The following is a 22,524-nucleotide window of genomic DNA, read 5'->3' as shown; positions in this document are numbered from 1 at the left end:
AATTCCCTTGAACCTCTCCTCTCGTCCTTCTCCTCCTTTTCCTGCCCTGACCAATCTATCTGCCACTATAATTCCACCCTTATATCTGTCCTTGACAATTTGGCCCCTCTTACGATAGCTCGGAAATCACACACTTATCCTCATCCCTGGCATACTCCTCTGAGACGGTACCTACGCAGATGTTCCCGTACTACTGAGTGGCACTGGAGAAAATCTCGGAGTTTAGCCGATTTTCTTCATTACAAATTCATCTTGAACTCCTACTATTCTGCCCTTAATCTCCACAAGCAACACTACTTCTCTACTCTTATCTCTAATCTTTCTTCAAACCCAAAACGTCTGTTCTCCACTTTCAATACTCTTCTCCATCCACCCCCACCTCCTAATACAACTTCTCTGTCAGTTCAATACTTTGCCAGCCACTTCAATAACAAAATTCACTCCATCAGAAATGAAATCAGCTCTCAACATAATTCCTTTCTCTCACTCCCTCAAATGCTCTCAATCAACCACAACCCACATAGCCATAAACTTAGCTCTTTCTCCCCTGTTACTGAGGAAGAAGTTTCCACACTTATACTGCGCTCTCACCTCACTACCTGTCCCCTTGACCCTATCCCCTCTCAGCTACTCCTCTCCCTCTCTTCTAACCTTACCCCTATACTCACACAAATGTTCAACCTCTCCCTCAGCACCGGTATATTTCCCTCATCTCTGAAACATGCACTAGTCACACCTACTGTATCCTCAAAAAACCTTCCCTTGATCCAACCTCTCCATCCAACTTCCACCCTATTTCTCTCCTCCCTCTTGCCTCAAAGCTTCTTGAAAAACTAGTATATGCAAACCTATCCCATTTCCTTACATTAAACTCCCTCCTTTACCCACTGCAATCTGGATTTTGTCTCCATCACTCCACAGAGACAGCAATTGTTAAGGTTACCAATGACCTACTTACAGCAAAATCAAAAGGCCACTTCTCTCTGCTTATCCTCCTTGATCTGTCTGCAGCCTTTGATACTGTTGACCACCCTCTTTTGCTCCAAACTCTCCAATCCTTCGGCATCTGTGACACAGCCCTCTCGTGGCTCTCTTCTGACCTGTCAAACTGTCCTTTTAGTGTAGCCTTCTCTGGGGCCTCCTCTGCCCCATCACCACTTTCTGTCAGAGTACTGCAAGGTTCTGTCCTCAGTCCCCTTCTCTTCTCAATCTACACATCATCACTATGTTCCCTAATAAAGTCCCACGGTTTCCAATATCATTTGTATGCCAACGACACCCAAATCTACTTCTCTGCACCAGATCTATCTCCTTCCTTGCTAACCCGTGTCACTAACTGTCTTTCTCACATCTCTAACTGGATGTCCTCTCACTACCTCAAGCTAAATCTCTCCAAAACTGAGCTCCTTATTTTCCCCCCTTCTTCTAAAATCTCCACCCCCAATCTCTCTATAACTGTTGACAACTCCATCATTACCCCTAGCCCGCATGCCCGATGTCACGGGGTCACACTTGACTCAGGTCTTTCTTTCACTCCTCACATTCAGTCCTTGGCTAAAGCCTGCCACTTCCACCTTAAAAACATCACTAAAATTAGACGTTTCCTTACACAAGACACAACTAAGATTTTAATTCACTCTCTCATCCTTTCCCACCTTGATTACTGCAACTCTGTCCTCTCTGGTCTCCCCACCTGCCACCTAGCTCCTTTACAATCCATAATGAAGGCCTCTGCCAGGCTCATCTTCCTTACACGTAACTCTTCATCTGCTGCACCTCTCTGCCAATCCCTTCACTGGCTTCCTCTTGCCTCTAGGATTAAACACAAAATTCTCACTCTGACATACAAAGCCCTCAACTGCACTGCTCCCCACTATATCTCAGACCTTGTCTCCAGATACTCTCCCTCCCATCCCCTTCGCTCTGCTCATGACCTCCTACTCTCCTCCTCTCTTGTTACCTCATCACACTCCCATTTACAGGACTTATCCAGACTGGCTCCCATCTTGTGGAACTCTCTGCCTTGCTCCATAAGACTTTCCCCTAGTTTTGAAAGCTTCAAGTGCTCCCTAAAAACTCTACTGTTCAGGGATGCATACAACCTACACTAACCTTTCTTTATACCAGTTCCTCTCCTCCATTGCTATCCCCTGAACCCCTTTAGCATGTATGCCTAAGAGTCCATCTGTTCGTAGATCACCTTCTTAAGAGCTGACTACAACAGTGCAACTCTTGTCAGGGGCCTCTACCCATGTGATCCCTATAATTGTTTTGTTGTACTCCACATTTGTTTATAGTGCTACAGAATCTGTTGGCGCTCTACAAATAACCGATAATAATAATAATAATAAATATAGATGTACAATAACAGGCACTCATTGGATTTATAGCAAAACAATTTTATCAAACTTTATTGGGGCTTTTTCCTACAAATCCAGGAAATGCCTATCTTGCATCTGTATTATGTTTTATAATTTATCTGTACTGTTTTTGGTCTGTTGGGAGTACTGGATCCATTTGGAATATTTTTACACAAGCTATTGCTAAGATTCTTTAAAATATATTTTTACCATTAAGCAACACTGCAGCAATATTTGTCAGCCCCCTTAGGCAACACACTGCTCATTATGGGTTTTTTTAAAACTTCAGTTGAAAGTCTGATCCTTGCTAAGGAATGTGATGTTTCATTATAGTGATTTGGATCATAAGTATAAATAAATATTGTGTTTAGTATAATTATATAGCATTGTTTATGAAAACTTTTTAACACAAATGTTATAAACAACAAATACAGTCTGAGCATAAGGGGCTAAATGCTTGTAAAATAAATACTTTACCAAGGCTGTCCTTCCTTAGCACCGTCACAGCAACAATGAAAGCTAAGACCAGCACATCCCTGTAATGTACTGCCAATCTGCCTAGTGGAGAGAGGACGTGGAAGACTGATAGCTCTGCCCCCTTAAAGCCACGGAAGTTACACTAACACTGTGACCCCCCCCCCAAGAGGCAGATATGAGAGCTGCCCCACTTGGGGCTTTTTCATGATTGGCTTAATAATAAAATGTAACTCCTGAGATACAGTGGGCGGACGCTCCATACAGCACCCTCTAAGTTGTTGCGCAATTAAGGGAGGCTGAGCTGATCATTGCCTCTCTCCATGAATTTGCATCTAAGGTAAAAAAATGTGGTAATTTTAAAAACTTTTATTTAACTTTAACTACACATCCCTGGTTTAGTGCATCTGCTTTATCTGACATGCAGATGTAATTGTGCCCTACACTATTGCTCAAGAGATAAAAAATAACTTTGGACTTGTAATATGAGAGCAAATATAGAAGCATTAAAGATTGCACTCAAGTGATTTTAATGCACAATAAGCACTAATATTTTTGTGCTCCACTTGTAATCTATGCCATATTTGTCATAGCTATTAGAGATATTTAAAAACTAAGTACCATTCTGATGATTAACCAATGACAATATATTTTATTTTTTTAAATCTTAGTATCTATTTAATAAAAAAATAGGTTTATAAAATATGCAATGCATAAATAAAAGTGTCCTCATTTGTAAAAATACCTGAACCCAGTCTCATGATCTTCAAACTGATCCACTATCCAATTAGGTTTTCTTCCTTTCTCTAAATTAAGTTTAAAATACCTTGATTCTTTACAAATATTGTTGATTGATGCACAAACTGTCTAAACAATAATTTAGAGACATGCATTGACAGGTTTAAAAAACTTTAATGTTAAGCCTCTACCCATTAGAAATAGATTTTCATACACAAGTCAAATGTGAAATTATTACAAGGATTATTAACCCCTTAATGACCACAATGTACCCTGTATGTCACTGGTCGTTAAGGGTTTTTTCAGGACATAATAGCACAAGTCTAGCAAGAACACGCTATTAATGCCCTCCCTCCAGAAGGCTTTGTGGAATAGGGCAGTCTTAACTCTGGTGGCAAGACCGCTCTATAAAACAATCAAGTCCCAAAAAAAGGCCAGCGACATACAGGGTACGTCGCTGGTCCTTAAGGGGTTAAGTAAAGTAAGAGTAAGATAAGAGTAAATAGAAGTTAAATTAGATGTATAGATAGATAGTTAGATACTGTAGATAGATAGATAGATAGATAGATAGATAGATAGATAGATACTGTATTATTTTATTTACTTTTCCCTTTCATCAATTGTAAACTCCTCTGTGTTTTCCTCTGCTATATCTATATTTACCTTTAAATAAATCATTTAATTTTAAATTAAAGGTTTGTAGCCTCTGAGAGTTTATTTTCCTGAAATATTGTTATTGTTTTTTGTTTTTTTTTAGTTTAGGGAAATGTTCCAATCAATTTAAGATTGTGGTCACTTGTAGCTTAAAAACCCATTTACATCTGTTTTTGTTATATACGCTACCTTTAATGGAGAATTAACTAAAAGAAAAAGGAAAGATTAGTTGTATATTCCAATAGTTCATATTGAGCTTGGAGTTCAACATGTATTTATACTATTTTCAAGTTTGGACATTAATCTTACTTTTGTTTTTGGCAACCTTTTTATGAGGCAATGGGAGAATATTGATTTCTGGATATAGTACTCTCATATGATAATCATAGTGTATCTTTCAAAAGATCTATAGATTATATTCTACTGACTTAGGTGGGATCAAAAAGATCTTCTGACAAGTGAATGAAAATGTCATTATTTTTTTAAAATTATTATGCAATGTAATAAAGAACAATCTCTTTCTCTCTCTCTCTCTCTCTCTCTCTCTCTCTCTCTCTCTCTCTCTCTGAATATTAATTTATTCTTTGAGTAGTTCAATCTTAAAATTATTCTGTGTAGTAAAGATACAGATATAAATGGTTTTACAATTATACCATATGGGTGAATGAAATTTACCAAAAAAATAGACTATTAGAAGCATATGCTACGCTAATGGTTGTTTTCTGTACTATAGATGTTAATGGCACTTTTTGAATACTTGTCTTATATTCTTTAATGCTTGTTTAGGTCATGGAAGACTTTATCGCATATATCAACAGAAAATGTGATGAAAATGAGTATATTGATGATTTATATTTTGAACTTAATAAATGGTCATATGAAAGTAAGTATCATTTTTTTCCTTCGTGTATGGCAGTTTTTTCTATATCATTCCTAAACTAATTTTTTTTTAATTTACAGCAATTTGTTTAGTTCTCTACAATGAGAGATGTGGTCTTTTGCAAAACAAGTGTAAAGAAGATGCATTACTTTTTATCAAATCAGTAAAAAAGGTATGTATATATTATATTAATTTAACTACGGATGTTCTAACATTCAGTACAAATTAATAATGTTAACAATAATTACAATAATACAAACATTTGTTATAGTTGGATATAGCAAGTAATATAAGTAAGTGTGGCTTTCAAGAATGCAAACAAGTCAATACTCAGAGTATAGTGAAATATGTAAGGGTAATTTTATGGCTATCTTGCATAACTGTTCCACACAAATCTTAAGACTTGTGCAGCACTGAATAATTTGTTTTGGACAAATCATTTGGAAAAAATATTCATAAAAAATAATTTGTCAGAATATCGGTGGGCTGCACTATTTCCTATTAATTAATATTTATATATATTTTTTTGTAAAACTAATATAAATGTTCTATCCTGTCACCTTTAACTGGATGGGCAGTCTCCACTTGGGAGCCGTGCAAATCCTTTTCTTCTTCCTAGACTCCAGGGCCGTACTAATAGGAATATTAGTGCTGTGGATCCCAGAGCCTATGCTAAAGACCTTCCCCTTTACTGCAAGCGGGAGGGGGAGGTTCTTATCCTATGCTTCTTCAAAGAGTTTAGGGCTTAATTATCAGCACCACCCTAAACATTGCAAAATAGGTTGGATTAAAGCCCCATAGGAGTCCTCGCTAAAGGGAAAGGACCTTCAATGGAGTTCAATGGACCTTGCAAACTGGAAAAAAGTTAACACTTATCGCTTGCGCGCTAACCCAACACAAATTAGACCAATTGTGCTAACCAGAAGGTAGTTATCAATATTTTACATTTCAATGTTCTGCACATAGAAAAAAAAATTCTTTTTATTTTTAAATATATATTTGTATATATATATATGATTTTTTTTGTAAAATCTATATCTGTACCTATATATATCTATATGCATATATATAGGTATAAGTATATATATATATATATATATATATATGGATATCTATTTAAAAATGCAAAGAACAATTCCCCTAGGTAAATAATATTGGAATGTACAATATTTACAGTACATACACAGCAAAACAAATAAATATTAAATTATATTTAAACTTAATAGAACAGACGAAAAAACAGTCTGGTGTAATAAACGCCCTACATGGAGCCGTTACTCTCTGCAACATGCGGTGTGTGAGTGTATATATAAAACGGCAGGCTGAAATCTAATATCACTATACTGGGGGATCGAAGTCAATGCCTCTCCTACCCCTTCCGTTCTTTTTCCAATGAACAGTTAATATGACACTTTGCCACGGTAGCCTCACAACTCAAAATATTTGGACCCACTAGGTGCAAGGGGGAAGCCGCTTGTAGCTTTTAACAACCCCTAACTCACCGGTTGCCTCTGTGTGACCGGACACAAATCACCTCTGCCGGAATTCAATAGCATCCTTGTTATGCAGAAACACGAAGTTTTGGTCCACAGCGTGGACGTAGTTTGCAAAGCATGTCAGCAATTTAGACGTCCTCAAGGGATGACTCACACACTGCTTGGCTCAGAACTCTTGGGCTCCTCCTCCTTTGATGTTTTTGTGAAGCGATGTTGGCTCTCAGTCAGGACTCGAGTAAGTGGAATGGAGTCCCAGTACTCCACAAAAATATAAGAAAAAAGAAATCCAAGCAGTCCTTATGAAAAATATATTCATCAAATCCTTGCGGTCATAAAAACTTTTTCCTAGATTACGAGTCTTGCGTTAGCCTTAAAAAGCAGCGTTGAGAGGTCCCAACGCTGCTTTTTAATGCCCGCTGGTATTACGAGTCTTGCAGGTACAGGTGTACCGCTCACTTTTTTTCCGCGAATCGAGCATACCGCAAATCCACTTACGTCAATTGCGTATCCTATCTTTTCAATGGAATTTTCCTAACGCCGGTATTAAGAGTCTTTGAAAAAAATGAGCGGTACAGCCTCTCCTGTCAAGACTGTTACCGCATTTAAAAGTTAGTAGTCAAGAGTTTTATGGGCTAACGCCGTAACATAAAACTTTTAACTAAAGTGCTAAAAAGTACACTAACACCCATAAACCTATTAACCCCTAAACCGAGCCCCCCCACATCGCAAACACTTAACTAAAGTTTTTAACCCCTAATCTGCAGATTAGACGTCGCCGCCACTTAAATAAATATATTAACCCCTAAACCCCCGCACTCCCGCCTCGCAAACACTATTTAAATATTATTAACCCCTAATCTGCCATCCCTAACATCGCCGACAACTACCTACATTTATTAAACCCTAATCTGCCGCTGGGTGAGATGTCTTCACCCAACCAGGCAGAAGTAATCCTCCAGACGGCCAGAAGTCTTCATCCGATCTGGGCAGAAGAGGACCTCCAGATGGGCAGAAGCCTTCATCCAGACGGCATCTTCTATCTTCATCCATCCGGAGCGGAGCGGGTCCATCTTCAAGCTAGCCGACGCGGAGCATCCAATAGAATGCAAGCTCAATCCTATTGGCTGATTGTATCAGCCAATAGGATTTTTTCTACCTTAATTCTGATTGGCCGATAGAATTCTATCAGCCAATCGGAATTCAAGGGACGCCATCTTGGATGACGTCAATTAAAGGTACCTTCATTCTTCAGTTGGATGTCGTTGGAAGAGGATGCTCCGCGTCGGCTGGCTGGAAGATGGACCCGCTCCGCTCCAGATGGATGAAGATAGAAGATGCCATCTGGATGAAGACTTCTGCCCGTCTGGAGGTCCTCTTCTGCCCGGATCGGATGAAGACTTCTGGCCGTCTGGAGGATCACTTCTGCCAGGTTGGGAGAAGACGTCTCAAGGTAGGGTGATCTTCAAGGGGTTAGTGTTAGGTTTTATTAAGGGGGGATTGGGTGGGTTTTCATGTAGGGTTGGGTGTTGGGTAAATTTGTACTTATTTTAGCTAGGTAGTTATTAAATAGTTAATAACTATTTAGTAACTATTGTACCTAGTTAAAATAAATGCAAACTTGCCTGTAAAATAAAAATAAACCCTAAGAACGTAACTATTAATTATATTGTAGCTATCTTAGGGTTTATTTTATAGGTAAGTATTTAGTTTTAAATAGGAATAATTTATTTAATTGTAGTAATTATATTAAGATTATTTAAAATTATATTTAAATTAGGGGGGGTGTTAGGGTTAGGGTTAGACTTCTGTTTAGGAGTTAATAACTTTATTATAGTGGCGGCGACGTTGGGGGCGGCAGAGTAGGGGTTAATAAATATAATGTAGGGTTTGGCGATGTTGGGGTCAGCAGATTAGGGGTTCATAGGTATAATGTAGGTGGCGGCGGTGCCCGGAGCGGCAGATTAGGGGTTAATAATATAATGCAGGTGGCGACAATGTCGGGGGCGGCAGATTAGGGTTTAATAAGTGTAAGATTAGGGGTGTTTAGACTCGGGGTTCATGTTAGGGTGTTAGGTGTAGACATAAAATGTATTTTCCCATAGGAAACAATGGGGCTGCGTTAGGAGCCGAACGCTGCTTTTTTGCAGGTGTTAGGGTTTTTTTCAGCCGGCTCTCCCCCATTGTTTCCTATGGGGAAATCGTGCACGAGCACGTTTGGCAGCTTACCACTACCGTAAGCAGCGCTGGTATTACAGTGAGATGTGGAGCTAAATTTTGCTCTGCGCTCACTTTTTTTGCGGCTAACGCCGGGTTTAGACAGACCTGTAATACCAGAAAAAAATGCTCGTTGGCACCGCAAGCCTTACCGACAAAAACTCGTAATCTAGCCGATAGTCTTTATTTAAGGAATTCAAATATAACAGCCTTTAAAAGGTAAGGGAAAGGAAACAAGTCTGACCGGATTCGGTCTCACAGACCATAGTCATAGACATAAGCTTATGTCTATGACTACGGTCACTGTGAGACCGAAACCGGTCAGACTTGTTTCCTTTACCTTATCTTTTATATGGAGTCTGCCATATTTTAACTCCTTAAATAAAGACTACGTTTTATGACCACAAGGATTTGATTAATATCTTTTTCATAAGGACTGCTAGGATATCTTTTTTCTTATATAAAAAACTTATTTTTCTTTTGTTCAGGTATTTGAGTGGAAAAGGCTAAAAAAAAATATATAAATGAAGCGCAGGTACGCCTGCACGAAACATGTCAGGTGTTTTATGTCTGCTTATGTCTCCTCTTGTGGACGAATAAACCTTACCTGATTAAACAGCACTAGTATCTGGCTTGCAGTATTTTCTTCTTCTTTGTTATATATATATATATATATATATATATATATATATATATATATATATATATATATATATATATATATATATATATATATATATATATGTATATATTTGTAGATATGTGTTTATATGTGTATATATATATATACATATATATATATATATATAAAAATATATATATATATATATATATATATATATACATATATACACATATAAACATAAAAACACATTTAAACACATATATGCATGCATATATTTAAACATGTATATGATATTATGTATGTATTTATACCATATAAGCCTTTGAAATACCTTAACTTATATGTTTTAACCCTTATAAAAAAATGTAATATTTAAATTATTATTTTTTTATTAGGTAGTGTATATGAGTGTAACACTTTATTTTAATGTTTATATGTTGTGCTTGGTGCAACTTTTTATTTAGCCCTAACTCTTTACACAAGGACTTCAGTTGCGCTAACCTGATAAGCGCAAATTTAGTTTGCGCTTGTGCGGTCGTGTTTACTTTCAACTTGTAATATGAGCGCAAGTTAACGCAGGTCCTCCACTTGTAATATAGCCATTGAGTTTTTAAATTTAGTTTTGGGCTCGATTACGAGTGGAGCTATAAGTGTTGCGCAGAAGCAATAAGGGGTATATTGTGGTGCTTTACGCGCGTCAGAAGTAGCATACGTCTTATGAGTTAAAAGTAAATGCGTTCACTTGAGCACAATTTAATTTAACGCGCGTTGGGTTAGCGTGACTTCAGAGCTCTAGTAAACATCAAAAATACATTTAAAGGGACAGTCTACACTGTTATTGTTTAAAAAGATAGATAATGCCTTTACTTTCCCAGCTTTGCACAACCAACATTGATATATTAATATACTTTATAACGTTTTAACCTCTAAATTTCTGCCTGTTTCTAAGCCACTATAGACAGCCTCTTATCACATGCTTTTTTATTTGCTTTTCACTTCAGGAGACTTCTAGTTCATGTAGGTCATATAGATAAAATCCTGAGGAGTTATTTAAGATTTAGCACAACACAGTACTAAATGCAAGTCAAGATAATAAATAAATAAAATGTCATGTGATCAGGGGGCCATCAGAAGATGCTTAGATACAAGGTAATAATAGAGGTAAAAAGTATCGGCTAGATTACGAGTCTTGAGTTAGGGTTAAAAAGCAGCGTTGAGAGATCCCAACGCTGCTTTTTAATGCCCACTGGTATTACGAGTCTTGCAGGTACAGGTGTACCGCTCACTTTTTTGGCGCGACTCTAAAATACCGCAAATCCACTTACATCAATTGCGTATCCTATATTTTCAATGGGATTTGCATAATGCTGGTATTACGTGTCTGACCAAAAGTGAGCGGTACAGCCTCTCCTGTCAAGACTGGTACCGCATTTAAAAGTCAGTAGTTAAGAGTTTTATGGGCTAACGCTGTAACATAAAACTCTTAACTAAAGTGCTAAAAAGTACACTAACACCCATAAACTACCTATTAACCCCTAAAACAAGCCCCCCCACATCGCAAACACTATAATAAATTTTTTAACCCCTAGTCTGCCGAACCAGAGATCGCCGCCACAATAATAAATATATTAACCCCTAAACCGCCGTACTCCCACATCGCAAACACTAGTTAAATTTTATTAACCCCTAATCTGCCGTCCCTAACATCGCCGCCACCTACCTATATTTATTAACCCCTAATCTGCCGACCCCAATGTCGCTGCAACTATATTAAATGTATTAACCCCTAAATCTAACCCTAACCCTAACACCCCCTAACTGAAATATAATTTTAATAAATCTAAATAAAATTACTATCATTAACTAAATTAATCCTATTTAAAACTAAATACCTATAAAATAAACCCTAAGATAGCTACAATATAACTAATAGTTACATTGTAGCTAGTTTAGGAATTATTTTTATTTTACAGGCAACTTTGTATTTATTTTAACTAGGTAGAATAGTTGCTAAATAGTTATTAACTATTTAATAGCTACCTAGTTAAAATAAAGGCAAATATACCTGTAAAATTAAACCTAACCTAAGTTACAATTACACCTAACACTACACTACAATTAAATTATTTCCCTAAACTAACTACAATTAAATACAATTATATAAAGTACGAAAAAAACCCCACTAAATTACAGAAAATAATAAAATAATTACAAGTTTTTTAAACTAATTACACCTACTCTAATCCCCCTAATAAATAAAATAAAAAAGCCCCCCAAAATAATAAAAATCCATATCCTATACTAAATTACAAATAGCCCTTAAAAGGGCCTTTTGCGGGGCATTGCCCCAAAGTAATAAGCTCTTTTACCTGTAAAAAAAAGTACAATACCCCCCCAACATTAAAACCCACCACCCACACACTTAACCCTACTCTAAAACCCACCCAATACCCTCTTAATAAAACCTAACACAAACCCCTTGAAGATCACCCTACCTTGAGAAGTCTTCACCCAACTGGGCTGAAGTCCTCAACGAAGCCGGGCGAAGTGGTCCTCCAGACGGGCAGAAGTATTCATCAAAGCTGACCAGAAGAAGTCCTCCAGACGGGCAGAAGTCTTCATCCAGGCACCATCTTCTATCTTCATCCATCCGGCGCGGAGAGGGTCCATCTTCAAGACATCCGAAGCGGAGCATCCTCTTCCATCGATGTCCAACTGAAGAATGAAGGTTCCTTTAAATGACGTCATCCAAGATGGCGTTCCTTGAATTCCGATTGGCTGATAGAATTCTATCAGCCAATCGGAATTAAGGTAGAAAAAATCCAATCAGCCAATAGGATTGAGCTGGCATTCTATTGGCTGATTGGATCAGCCAATAGAATGCGAGCGCAATCCTATTGGTTGATTGCATCAGCCAATAGGATTTTTTCTACCTTAATTCTCCACAAAGCCGAACGGACAGGTTCTCGGACGTGAAACTTGCCCGCCCGGATTTAAATAAATGGAGCCTTAATTAGAATCCTTTGAAAAGGCCAGTTTGGAATATTGTTGAAGTATGTTTAGCTTTTGACTTCTATATGTGAAAAATGGTATAAAAAAACTGTTAAAAGTATGAAGAAACTGGATTGTGATCACATAGAACAGGACCGTCCAATGTTAAGAAGCTAATAACACATTTTCAGGTCTGAAAAACAATAGAAAACCAGTTTTTGTAATTGGCTCAAAATTGAAATGTGTTTATCAGCCTCTGGATTCTCTAGAGGTGAGGAATAAAGATAGTCTGTTCTATGAGAAAGTGATGAGGTAGTATGGCAAATAAATGCAATATACAATAAGGCTAGAAATTAAGATATTTCTCCAAATTTTAGTATTTAAGTACATGCCCCATATTGTAGATTGAACACAGAGCACTCTCTGTAGTGCACTTTGGTGTTTAAGGTGAGTGGGTATTTAAGTCACTGATGTACGTGGGGTGTTTATGCCAGTTTGAAAATGGGGGTAATACTCCAAAACGTCACGGTAATACGGTAAAGGGTTAAAATTCCCTTGGTTAAATCCGGTGAGTGCCTTCCTCATTATTCTCTATCTGGATTACTTGATGCACACCGCAATACTAAATGGTAACCGAGAGTGCTAGGCCATACATAATATATATATATATATATATATATATATATATATATATATATATATATATATATATATACATATATAGATAGTATAATATGACTGCATCTCCGTGCTTAAAAAGGTCCAGCAAAACAGATCAAAATTGCATGGTAAAAACAGTAAGCAGAAATAAAAAAATCAAGCAAGTTTATGCAGCTTTAAACAAATATACGTTAAACCATAATTGGAAAAGTGTGGAATGTTATCAGGGCTGGGATTTGTCATCAGATGTCAATTTCAGAATGCAGGAAAAAATATAATTTTCTTTGGTTCGAGTCTGGGCAGATTTAATGGCTGGTTTTATTTAGTGACACAAGATGAAAACAAATGGCTAGATTACGAGTCTTGCGTTAGGCTAAAAAAGCAGCGTTGGCCGGTCCCAACGCTGTTTTTTAACGTCCGCTGGTATTACGAGTCTTGCAGGCACAGGGGTACCGCTCACATTTTTTGGCCAGACTTGGAAATACCGCAAATCCACTAACATAAATAGCGTATCCTATTTTTTCAATGGGACTTGCATAGCGCCGGTATTATGAATCTGCCAAAAAGTGAGCGGTACACCCTCTCCTGTCAAGACTGGTACCGCATTTTAAAGTCAGTAGTTAAGAGTTTTACACTACAGCGCCGTAGCATAAAACTCTTAACTAAAGTGCTAAAAAGTACACTATCACCCAAAAAATACCTATTTACCCCTAAACCAAGCCCCCCCACATCGCAAACACTCAAATAACATTTTTAACCCCTAATCTGCTGAACCAGACATCGCCGCCACTATAATAAATATATTAACCCCTAAACCGCCGCACTCCCGCCTCGCAAACATTAGTTAAATATTATTAACCCCTAATCTGCCATCCCTAACATCGACGCCACCTACCTACATTTATTAACCCCTAATCTGCCGCCCCCAACGTCGCTGCCACTATATTAAAGTTATTAACCCCTAAACCTAAGTCTAACCCTAACACCCCCTAATTTAAATATAATTTAAATAAAATTACTATAATTAACTAAATTATTCCTATTTAAAACTAAATACTTACCTAAAAAATAAACCCTAAGTTAGCTACAATATGACTAATAGTTACATTGTATCTATCTTAGGGTTTATTTTTATTTTACAGGCAAGTTTGTATTTATTTTAACTAGGTACAAGTTATTAAATAATTATTAACTATTTAATAACTACCTAGTTAAAATAAATACAAAAGTACCTGTAAAATAAAACCTAACCTAAGTTACAATTACACCTAACACTACACTACAATTAAATTATTTCCCTAAATTAAATACAATTAAATACAATTAAATTAAATTATCTAAAGTACAAAAAAACAAACACTAAATTACAGAAAATAATAAACAAATTACAAGATTTTTAAACTAATTACACCTAATCTAATCCCCCTAACAAAATAAAAAAGCCCCCCCAAAATAAAAAAAAAGCCCTACCCTACACTAAATTACAAATAGCCCTTAAAAGGGCCTTTTGAGGGGCATTGCCCCAAAGTAATCAGCTATCTTACCTGTAAAAAAAATACAAATCCCCCCAACATTAAAACCCACCACCCACACAACCAACCCTACTCTAAAACCCACCCAATACCCCCTTAAAAAAAAACTAACACTAACCCCTTAAAGAACACCTTACCGGGAGAAGTCTTCACCCAACCGGGCTGAAGTCCTCAATGAAGCTGGTAGAAGTCTTCATCCAAGACGGGCGAAGTGGTCCTCCAGACGGGCAGAAGTCTTCATCCAGATGGCATCTTCTATTTTCATCCATCTGGCATGGAGCGGGTCCATCTTCAAGACATCCAACGCGGAGCATCCTCTTCAATCGACAGCTAACACAGAATGAAGGTACCTTTAAGTGATGTCATCCAAGATGGCATCCCTTCAATTCCGATTGGCTGATAGAATTCTATCAGCCAATCGGAATTAAGGTAGAAAAAATCCTATTGGCTGAATGCGAGCTCAATCCTATTGGCTGATTGGATCAGCCAATAGGATTGAACTTCAATTTCTACCTTAATTTCCGATTGGCTGATAGAATTCTATCAGCCAATCGGAATTGGAGGGACGCCATCTTGGATTATGTCACTTAAAGGTACCTTGATTCTGTGTTAGCCGTCGATTGAAGAGGATGCTCTGCGTCGGATGTCTTGAAGATGGACCTGCTCCGTGCCATATGGATGAAGATAGAAGATGCCGTCTGGATGAAAACTTCTGCCCGTTTGGAGGACCACTTCGCCCGGCTTGGATGAAGACTTCTCCCGGCTTCGTTGAGGACTTCGGCCCAGTTGGGTAAAGACTTCTCCCGGTAAGGTGATCTTCAAGGGGTTAGTGTTAGGTTTTTTTAAGGGGGTATTGGGTGGGTTTAAGAATAGGGTTGGTTGTATGGGTGGTGGGTTTTAATGTTGGGGGGGATTTGTAATTTTTTTTACAGGTAAGAGAGCTGATTACTTTGGGACAATGCCCCGCAAAAGGCCCTTTTAAGGGCTATTTGTAATTTAGTGTTAGGTAGGGCTTTTTTTATTTGGGGGGGCTTTTTTATTTTGTTAGGGGGATTAGATTAGGTGTAATTAGTTTAAAAATCTTGTAATTTGTTTATTATTTTCTGTAATTTAGTGGGGGGGGTTGTACTTTAGATAATTTTATTTAATTGTATTTAATTGTTGTTAAATTAGTTAATTTATTTAATTATAATGTAGTGTTGGGTGTAATTGTAACTTAGGTTAGGTTTTATTTTACAGGTACTTTTGTATTTATTTTAGCTAGGTAGTTATTAAATAGTTAATAACTATTTAGTAACTATTCTACTTAGTTAAAATAAATACAAGCTTGCCTGTAAAATAAAAATAAATCCTAAGCTAGCTACAATGTAACTATTAGTTATATTATAGCTAGCTTAGGGTTTATTTTACAGGTAAGTATTTAGTTTTGAATAGGAATAATTTAGTTAGTTATAGTAATTTTATTTAGATTTATTTTAAACATATTTAAGTTAGGGGGTGTTAAGTTTAGGGTTAGACTTAGGTTTAGGGGTTAATAACTTTAATATATTGGCAGGGACGTTGGGGGTGGCAGATTTGGGGTTAATAAATCTAGGTAGGTGGCATCAATGTTAGGGCCGACAGATTAGGGGTTAATAGTATTGAACTAATGTTTGTGAGGCGGGAGTGTGGCGGTTTAAGGGTTAATATGTTTATTATAGTGGCAGTGATGTTGAGGGCAGCAGATTAGGGGTTAATAAATGTAGGTAGGGGTGGCAGATTAGGGGTTAATAAATATAATGTAGGTGTCGGCGATGTTGGGGGCAGCAGATTAGGGGTTCATAAGTATAATGTAGGTGGCGGCGGTGTCCGGAGCGGCAGATTAGGGGTTAATAATATAATGTAGGTTGCAGCGATGTCGGGGGCGGCAGATTAGGGGTTAATAAGTGTAAGATTAGGGGTGTTTAGACTCGGGGTTCATGTTAGGGTGTTAGGTGTATACATAACTTTTATTTCCCCATAGGAATCAATGGGGCTGCATTAAGGAGCTTTACGCTGCTTTTTTGCAGGTGTTAGACTTTTTTTCAGCAGGCTCTCCCCGTTGATTCCTATGGGGAAATCGTGCACGAGCACGTTACACCAGCTCACTGCTAATGTAAGCAGCGCTGGTATTGGAGTGTGGTAAGGAGCAAAATTTTGCTCAACGCTCACTTCTTGTCTGGGTTGTAAAAACGCGTAATACCAGCACTGTCTGTAAGTGAGCGGTGAGCATAAACTGCTCGTTAGCACCGCACAGCCTCTAACACAAAACTTGTAATCTAGGTGAAAGTGAGTTAATGTCCTTTTGTAACCCATCTGCCTCTATAATATGTAGTAAATTGTAGAGAGAAAAAATTCACACAGAAATAAACAACTTTTAATATTTTTCAGATGATGCACTACTTAGGTCCCTTGATAGTGACTTCAGCAGATCTTCACAAAAAAATGAATACTGTTCAGTGGAGAAATCATACTGAAGCTTGGGATAACATATTAATGACAGGTAATTAAATAAAACATACTGTTATAATGATGTCATTAGGGTAAGTGAAAAGTAAAATAAAGCAATTGCCTTTATATCAGTCTATTACAAGTGCTGTATAAAAACACTGTGCTGGAAGAGCTACCTTTTTAATTAGCAAAACAAATTAAATGAAATATACAACAGAAAAAAATGACCATTAATCCTACAAAACACATTATTTTCAAGGGCTCTTCAAAGAGGTTTTTACAACAAAAGTTGCATAGCCAAAACTTATACAATACATGGTGGCTGATTGATTCAGTTTTAATGATGACTGCTAATAGGGAAAATCTAGACCCAATACATAATTTTGATAACTTATTGTTGCATTCCAGAGAAGCATCCTGCAGCTGGTCCCACATCTATAAGCTTGTAAGAAGTACTTAAACATTTCAATATTCATCACCTGTTAGGAGCCGAAAATGGCCACCAAGCCCCGCCCACCTATTGCGTGTATATCTTGGTATGTTCTGTTTCTCCAATCACTATCAACTCTTAAAAATAAGTTTTCCTACTCGCACATGCTGATTTGTGCATGTGCAATTTGAAATAGCTAACTGAAAAATATTAAACATGCACTGCTAAACTGTCATACAAAAAAACAGGTAACTGGACAAGAAGAAAGCTGTGGGTGGAGCTTGGCGGCCATTTTCAGCTGCTAACAAATGATGATTATTTAAAAGTTTCATGTACTTCTTACAAGCTTATAGATGTGGAACCTGTTGCAAAATGCTTGTCTGGTATGTAACAATAAGAAATAAAGCCTTTTAAGTCTAGGGTGTCCCTTTAATGTTAGCTTTTTCCCTTAATCAATATCTATATATCAGATGTCTGGACATGGAACTATCATATTAGTCTAATTTGAACTACCAGGATATCTTTAGTTTTTATTCTTGTGTCTATTAATATTATATTTTGATTGTATTACATTTGATTACAAATTATCAATTCATGACATTTGTGCAAGTGACAATTCCATATACATTTGAATATTGTTTTAATTTAATTTTATGTAAAACAACCAAGCACTTAATTACAATAAAAAATGAACAATTTGGTGTCTATATTTAAGATATGTACAAGTTTAATAGCTAAAAACTTTTATCTGAGATATATTTTCATTTATTTATTTATTTTTGTTAAGCTAGAAAATATTCTTATTTAATACCATGTGAAATAGGACACTGAAACTTTTTTAACTGCTAAGAATTCTACCCAGTTCTTAATTTCACATTGTTTTTTTATTTGATGGATTGGACTACATATTTTTACATATTGGGGAATTTGTTCCGTAGAATTAAAAAAAAAAAGGAATTGTAATGAATTTGAGCACCCCCTCCCAGAAAAACAAACAAACATGGAATACACTAAGGAACTTGAACAGATCATCATATGAGATAAATATAATCTTGTACTGTAATGCACTATAGTTTATGGTGTAACAATTTAAATTTAATAACATTTATATTTGGAGGTATCCAAAAACTCTAAAGAGATTATTCTAAAGAGATTATTCTTCAGTTATGAGGTATACTAGATTATGAATACCTCTTTTAGCAAAATAATAAGATTGTTAACAAATGACACAAAAGCATTAATAAAGCTAGAAGATAGATTACAAGCAGTTGCATGATTGTTTTACTAATTTCATTAAAATAATGAAGCATATGGAAACAAAGAGAGAAAGAAACAAGGGATGAAGGAAGGAAGGAAGGAAGGAAGGAAGGAAGGAAGGAAGAATATTACACCTGTATAATATTAGCTAGATTGCACAAAGTCACTAAAATGCTAGAAGTAATTTCTTTGAGCTCGTCGGGTACGGTCGTATAATGACATGGAAGTAAACTGTTTTCACTCTCGCACTAACCCGAAGAGTGTAAAAAGCTGAACTTTCTTTCCAATGGCATGGAGAGTCCACAAATCCATTCAATTACTAGTGGGAATTCAACTCCTGGCCACCAGGTGGAGGCAAAGAACACCCCAGCAAAGCTTCAAGTATCCTCCCACTAGCCACAATCCCCAGTCATTCTTTGCCTGTGTTACATTGTAGGTGATGTGCGAAGAAGGTGTCTGAAGAAATCAAGTTGTTAATCCTTTAATGGGCACTTTTCCCTGCAAGCAAGGATTGGGGTTATTATGTGTCCATGTAATTCTCTTTAGTAAGAGTAATTGTGCAGTTGGAAGACGGTGAGGTGGTGTTTGCTTACCTTCCAACATTTTTGCTACCCCTATAAAGAAAACCAGGGTTGGTTACTCGTTTTTTTTCTTTCACTACAAGTCTATGTCAGTGATGATTCCATCACACCTGTTTGCTGTACCTGCCCTACAACGGATCCGCTGGTAAGTGCTTTTACCTTCTAGGTGAGAAGGATGCAGCACTTAGGAGTTCCTTGTTTAAAAAAAAGAAAAGAAAAGAAAAAGAAAAGGATACTTAGAGAACAATGTGGATCCTTATGCGACTGAATATCCCTTTTAAAGGTTGGGGATTTATTGGGCAGCAGTTCAGAACACTGATCTGTCATGTAAAGGCTTTTTTGATTTTGGGTATGGGGATTTGTATGCACAAATTTACCTTTTATTTAGTTTGGCTAATATCTCGTTAAGAAAGTTGTTGGACTGCACCTTACTTTTGAATTTGTAATCATGTGACTACTCTGTTACTTACTGAGTGCTGAACAGTTTGTTTCTAGCCGGCTGTATGGAAGTCGGATTTTCAAAGAGACAGACTGGATTTTCTGGCATTAGATCGTTTTTCCTTCCTGTCGCTTCTCTCTGACTTTTGCAGCTTTCTAGGATCTACAGTTTGAACAGGATTTATCTGCTGGTGTGGATTGGATTCACCGGTTGGGTGAGTCTCTCCAGCATGGCTAGGGTGTAGAGGTGTCGGTTTTAATAATTATCTATGCTTAGAATTTTATTCTAATTTTTTTATATTTAAATTAGAGTATACAGGAAATAAAGAGCTATTTTATTTACTATGGAAGCCAATCCCAAGCTTTCTCTGTCATTTAATAAATGTCTTTATTGTGCAGATGCCCAGGTTATACCTCCTGTGCAATTTTGTTCCCCTTGCCTTAATAAGGTTTGATTATCTAAGGATAAGGATTCCTTATCTGAGCCTTCTTTCTCTCAGGATAATGCTGTTCAGGGGTTGTTTCAGCCTTCTGCTAACATGTCCCAGTCTTTGACATATTCACATGCAGTGCCCTGCGGTTCCTCTCAGTCAGTCTCTGGGAGTGTTTGCCTAAAGATTTTGCTGCACGGTTGACTTCTGCAGTATCTGGAGCCATAAGTGCTTAACCTAGTTCTGGTAAAAGGAAGAGGAAATATAAGAACATTTCTATGGGTTCTGATTCTGCCAAAACTGATTTGATTAGTCTTTCTCAGTTATCTAGCAAGGATCATTCCTCTGTAGCTTCTGAGGGCGAGATCTCTGATTCAGAATCTGCAGTTCCTAGCACAATAGATTCTGAGGAGGTTAATTTTAGATTTAAACTGGAGTATCTCCGTTTACTTTTGAAGGAAGTTTTAGCTACTTTGGATGACTCTGAAACTGTTGCAGAGGCTCCTAAAAAAGCTAATAAACTGAATAGAGATTTTGATGTCAAACCTAAATCTATGGAGGTTTTTCCTGTTCCAGATCGCATGTCTGACATTATATCTCAGGAATGGGAGAAGCCGGGTGTTCCTTTTAACCCGTCTCCTGTGTTTAAAAAGATGTTTCATGTGGCTGATTCAGTGTGAGATCTGTGGCACACTGTTCCTAGAGTAGAGGGCGCTATATCTACCTTAACCAGAAGAACTATTCTCCCAAGGATAGTTCCCCTTTTAGAGACCCTATAGATAAGGAACTGGGGGGTTATTTAAGACAGATGTTTCTTCATCAGGGCAGTGGCAACCAGTTTCTTATATCGCGACAGTTGCTAGTGCAACCTCTTATTGGTGTGACTCTTTGTCTGATCTAATTTCAGAGGAGACTACTCTAGAGGAGATCCAGGATAGGATCAAGGCTCTAAAGTTGGCTAAAACAAAAAAGTGAATAGCAGCACTCCAATAGAGTTTTCAATTATTTATTGCATATCCAGGAGTACAAAAAAATAGCAACGTTTCGGACTACATGTCCTTCATCATGCCATACATACATCACTTCCTATCCCTCATTATATACCCCTTAGGACACACCCACAATCTAATTAACTCTTTACAAACTCCTAATACTGTTTTATTACTTCAGCATATGTGGGTATCCTAAATATTAAACATCAAAATACTAAAATAATTTTCAATCCACCTATATTACATAAGAAGGTGAAAAATACACAGAATTTATTGAAGGCATCAATATTAATTAGAAAACATTCAATTTAAAGAAAAAAGCAAGAAAACCATACTTAGCATATGTCAATTTCAATTATAGGTTTCCTGTATCATTACTATTTTTCTTTTTTCTTTGTTCATAATATCACCACACATTCTCAAAGTCTGGGTGCCATCTAACCTCGTATGCAATACTGAACATCCAAGAAAAAGAGAAAAAAAAGAGAGATAAACATAGAAATTAGTAATCATAAGTTAACAAATTTTAAAGGAAAAATTCCTAAAGAAAAACAGACAAATCATAATCCTTGTTCATACCAAATGGAACTAATGAATTCAAAGTAAAAATCAAAAATGCCTCTCTTTGTTTCAAATGTTGTTCCCTATCCCCCCTCGTCTACCAGGGGGAACATGTTCCAGAATTTGGAATCTGAGTTGGCTCACCCCATGTTGGGCTTCTAAAAAATGAGTGGCTACAGGGGATTTTAGATTCTTTCTCCTGATATTTGATTTATGCTCTGTGATTCTATCACGTACCCTACGGGTCGTCTCTCCTAAATAAATCAAACCCCATGGGCATTTAAGGAGATAGATGGCATACTCTGTATTACATGTTAGAAAATCTTTGATCCAAAATTTCTTCCCTGACTGTGGATGTACAAACGTGGATCCCTTAATCATACTATTACAATGGGAGCAACCAAGACATGGGTAACAATCCAAATTTTTACTTGTAATATATTTCTGTTTTTCACTTTTAGTACTCCCAATGTCTGCCTTTACCAAAGAATCTCTTAAGTTCATACCTCTTCTATATGCAGGCATAGGTGTCTGCTGAAATTCTGGTATGTCTGAATTACAATTTGCTAAGATGTACCAATGTCTGCAAATGATCTTATGAATTTGTGTACTTAATTCATTGTATTTGGAGACAAAAACCAATTTGTCCCCATTTCTCTTTTTAACTTTCTCTTGTGGTTTTAACAGACTCTCTCTTGTCATCTCAAGTGTCTTATCAATTTCCTTGTGGATCAAATTCTC

The 22,524-nt window shown here is 36.9% G+C and overlaps 1 protein-coding gene across 1 annotated transcript in view; it reads left to right on the top strand.

Annotated features, from left to right (window-relative positions):
* Positions 1–22,524, top strand: part of LOC128661616 (1,25-dihydroxyvitamin D(3) 24-hydroxylase, mitochondrial-like) — a gene marked incomplete at its 3' end in the record, with an annotated part of 78,705 nt that overhangs the window by 29,711 nt on the left and 26,470 nt on the right. Inside the window, exons 4-6 of the mRNA XM_053715849.1 lie at positions 5,013–5,109; positions 5,187–5,278; positions 17,034–17,145. Coding sequence (XP_053571824.1) covers positions 5,013–5,109; positions 5,187–5,278; positions 17,034–17,145 — 301 coding nt within the window. The remainder of the gene's footprint in view (positions 1–5,012; positions 5,110–5,186; positions 5,279–17,033; positions 17,146–22,524) is intronic.

The sequence above is a fragment of the Bombina bombina genome, chromosome 5, assembly GCF_027579735.1.
Source record: "Bombina bombina isolate aBomBom1 chromosome 5, aBomBom1.pri, whole genome shotgun sequence".
NCBI lineage: Eukaryota > Metazoa > Chordata > Amphibia > Anura > Bombinatoridae > Bombina > Bombina bombina.
Note: the sequence above shows the minus strand (reverse complement) of the source record. Positions and strands in the feature narration are given on the sequence as shown.